At 34.0% G+C, this 4,157-nt stretch overlaps 1 protein-coding gene across 1 annotated transcript; it reads right to left on the bottom strand.

Annotated features, from left to right (window-relative positions):
* Positions 1 to 977: 977 nt before the first annotated feature.
* Positions 978 to 3,727, bottom strand: LOC120008948 (codeine O-demethylase-like). The gene is made up of 4 exons (XM_038859347.1): positions 3,423 to 3,727; positions 3,075 to 3,316; positions 2,677 to 3,001; positions 978 to 1,465 (listed from the first exon to the last, which is right to left on the bottom strand). The coding sequence occupies exons 1-4, from the start codon at positions 3,660 to 3,662 to the stop codon at positions 1,214 to 1,216; spliced, it is 1,059 nt and encodes a 352-aa protein (XP_038715275.1). The 5' UTR covers positions 3,663 to 3,727; the 3' UTR covers positions 978 to 1,213.
* Between the last annotated feature and the right edge of the window lie 430 nt (positions 3,728 to 4,157).

Genomic DNA, 4,157 nt, shown 5'->3' with positions numbered 1-4,157 from the left:
CCATCCAAGTGAGAGTCCAGGCTAGCTAGGAAAACATACACTCTCTGGGAATTAACTTTGGTTTTGTATCTCGCAGTATCAGAAGGGCAATCCATACTACAATCATCAATAGCATCATATTCATGCCACAATTTGCATAATTTTCCAAAAGATGCAATAACAGAACCATCGTTTTGATGAATAGATATTACCTCACAATGCAATTGATATGCCTTGGAAGCATCTTGACTGACTGAGTATGTTAGTTTAACAGTATCCCAGATTTCTTTGGCAGTAGATAATCGTTAAAACAAAGATCTGATATCCTTAGTAATGGCATCAAGTAACCATGATTTAATCATGCAATTTTCATCTTCCCAAGCCTCATATAGTTTCCGGCCTTGAATTTTATTCTGGGCATTCAAGGACCACTCTATATAGTTCGTGCCATCCAGTTGTTCATGGGTTAATAAGGAGGATACTTCCTGTAGAAGAAGATTCGGGTAGATAGTTGTAGGTGTAATGGCTTTGACGGGTATTGGTAAAGTAGTATCATTATGAGATAAAGACATGATGTGTGTAAGTGGTGTGTAGGCGGAAGAAACAAAGGTAAACATCAGAAAAGAATAGAGCTTGCTCCGATTCCTGGGGTTAACGTGAGGAAGTCGGAGGCGGCTCCGATACCATGTAAAAGAATATTTTTCTAATACTTCTCATTGATACTTTACTTTGTATATATACAAGTGTGTATGCTAGCTACGGTTACAACAATTAACATAGCAGTAGAAGGAGATTATTAACAATTATAGGGATTGATACAAAAGGTTTCCTATTTCTATCTCATAACTGTAATAGGTTCCTCAATTATAGGATGATATTCCAACAACTACTCCCGAATTTATCACGTAAGACGGACTCTCTGAGTATATCGTCTTTTAAGATGAGACCTAATCAAATATAGGAGATTGAAGAGTTGGGAAAATGTATATAACATGCAATTTAGGCACACACCATAAACGACCCTGCATTTTTATTTACTTATAAGTACAAATAGTGATTACATACATCAAACACACAAAACCATGTAAAAGCACATCATGCAAATATGACTTTATTTCAACGCCACACCACAACATACTATTTTACTACACCCAGCGCGGGATAATATATTTATTGCTAAACCCATAGTAATTATCTATTAATTTTTGGCATCAACTGGTGTTCCCAGTGAGACCTAATCAGTTTCGATTTTCATATGCTCCAGATACGATTTTCCGTTGAGCTTGCGAGAAAGGAAATCTTTGACGTACTGCTCCATCCCTAATTTCTTGAATAATGGGGGGTTTTGTAAATTGATTAGACTTGAAACAGGTCTAATATCAGCCTCAAATTTAGGGCTCATGAAGAAAGCTACGGAAATCCTTTCTTTCTTTGAATTCACCGTGACCTTGTGCTCTATGCTACTGTAGATCCCATTGCTTAAAATCTGTAAAAATACTCGATAATCAAGAGAGACAAGAATTAGTTGAAACTGATCATTTCATATTTAGAGAGATTTATGTTAATCTCTGTAAAATATATATCTCTTTTGTAATGAGCTAACCATGTGATCTTCTATTTCTTGTTTATTAACACATATCAAATGATATATGTAAGATTGATTGAACGAATATACAAGAGCGAACATGCTACCAATGGTAAAGTTGCAGAGGTGCAATCGAGAGGTTACATATTCAACTCGATTGTCCATGGGAGTTGTTTAGCTTGATCGAACTAATATGATTTTGTTGTTTTTATAATTAAAAAATGACTTCTAGCTTCTTATGTGCAATATATTTATTTTATTCTTAATTGTTTGTAGGCGAGAAGGAAGAGTTCCTTGTTTTTAATAATAGTAAAATATTAATTTTTTTTATTTTATTTTAATTGTTTTCACTTTACATGATATGGAAATGGAGAATGTTTACATATAATTAGAGCATTCCATTGAATCTCTAATGGCAAATCGGTAGCTAAACTAGAGATTAAAGAATATATATTTGAACAAAAAATCACAGGCATCATTATCTCGAACAAGAACCTAAAATAGACTCGGATCTCTATCTGTAGAGATTCACAACTGAGTCTCTACTCAAATAAAAATAATAATAATATTTATATATACTATCTCACCATGTATTTTTTTTTAAATGGAGGAGAGGGAATTCGAACCCTAATCACCATAGCGATACACACGATCTTTATCACTCCAACTAGTGGCTTGGGTGTGTCTTGTATGTTACTTGTGCGAAAAGATGTAGTTTATTACTGATTAATATATTTTATTAATTTATTAAAAGTAACATTAATTTTTATTCATAATTAATTTTATTTTTTCTAAAAGTAATATATAGTCAATAATTATCTTACTATTAAATATTTTTAGTTTTTATTTGAAATTGTAAAAGATAAACACAAATAATAAAAGAGATAACTAATACTGATATTTGAGTAGATAAAGTAGAGAATAGGATAAAAGGCACGCTTTTGCTTTTATCGGATAGTATAGGCATTGAATCTAATTGCAACATGTGTCTTGCAATTTGAATTCTGAAACCCAAAGGATTTATTCTTCCGTCAATCATGCAAATCTTGTTGTGTAAATATATATATATATATATATGGTAATAGAAAGAGATAATGACGTGTGAAGCATACCTCTAATATGTCTCCTACATTCACAATAAAGGCATCTGGTAGAAAATTCACAGGTATCCAAACCCCGTCTTTTTTAATCTCCAGACCATCCACCCCATTAAGTTGGTTAAGGATGGTGATTCCGCTTGCATCGGAATGAGGCGTAATCCCCATAACCAGCTCCGGCTGTGGACATTGAGGATAATAAGTCATCACCATCGATTGCATCCCATCCTCAAACAACTCCATCACTTCCTCTTTCTCTATCTCTAAAGCCCTCGCCATAACCATAAGAAGTTTCATGCCGAGTTCTTGCAACTCGGTTATATAACGCTCTAAGGTATTCCTGCATGCGAGAAAAAGAAAATTTCTTAATATTTTCTTTATATTTTGACGAAGGGGAGATATAGAGAGGAAACCTTAAAGATGAAGGGAGCTCTGGAAATAGATATGGTTTTCTTCTGGTGAGGGGATTGGTTATCATAGAGAACCTATCTCGCCAATCAAGCTTTCCTTCGCCTTGGGCGATCGACCCGTACCCTTCAACATCTCCTGGCCTTATCTTGTACTTCATTTTCTCCTCTACAGGAAGCTTGTAAAACCCTTCAATCTCGTATCTCAGTTTCTCCATTAATGAACAACTTACACCATGGTTCACCACCTGCATATGCATACCACAACAGTAACTTTTTTTAAAAAAATATCTTTTATGGGTATGTTCCTGGAGCAATAGTGAATGAAAAGAGAGAGAATAATTAATTAAAAACCTGAAAGAAACCCCAATCTTTGCAGGTTGAATGCAATTTGTGAAGCTCAGAACCTGACTCCAATAGTTTCATATCAAGAATTGGCAGAGTAGGTGAGAGATTTGAATGATGAGAGAGAATAGTAGTTGAAGGTCCTTGATCACCCAAACGGATGTATTGTTGTGGGACCAACATCAAGGGCTCTTTGATGAGCTCCTGGACACTGATCATAGCTGAATCACCATTGGTTGGAAAGGCCATTAGTTTTACTTAAGATGAGGACACTATTATCACTTGTACCTAGCTAGAGAGTTCAGTGGTGTGTTGTTTTGGCAAGTTAAGGTGCTTATTTATAGCAAATAGTTCACCCAACCACGAGAAGACATAGTGGACCCACATCAATAGAATATACGGAAATGATATATATCCATAGAATTTTTCATACATAACCTTCTATAATCATGTGGCAATTACATTGTTTTAACATAGTCTCTTATTATATTTTTTTGTACGTAATTATATTGTTTCAAATGTTGCAAATTTGTATACAATGTTTCAAAAAATATGTAACTAAGAACGCTCATGTTAGACCTATCAAGAATGGGTCTTTTTGGAAAGAAATTTACATGCTGAATCCAAATATGTAATTTTTTTGAAATTTAATATCTATTTCGAGAGACAAAACTTTTTGAAGTTCCATTTAAGAAATAAAATGTAAAAAGTTGTGATGTCTTCTAACTTAGTAAGCATGTCAAA

This window comes from Tripterygium wilfordii, chromosome 11, assembly GCF_013401445.1.
Source record: "Tripterygium wilfordii isolate XIE 37 chromosome 11, ASM1340144v1, whole genome shotgun sequence".
Lineage (NCBI taxonomy): Eukaryota > Viridiplantae > Streptophyta > Magnoliopsida > Celastrales > Celastraceae > Tripterygium > Tripterygium wilfordii.
The sequence above is the reverse complement of the archived record's forward strand: the minus strand, read 5'-3'. Positions and strand labels throughout refer to the sequence as shown.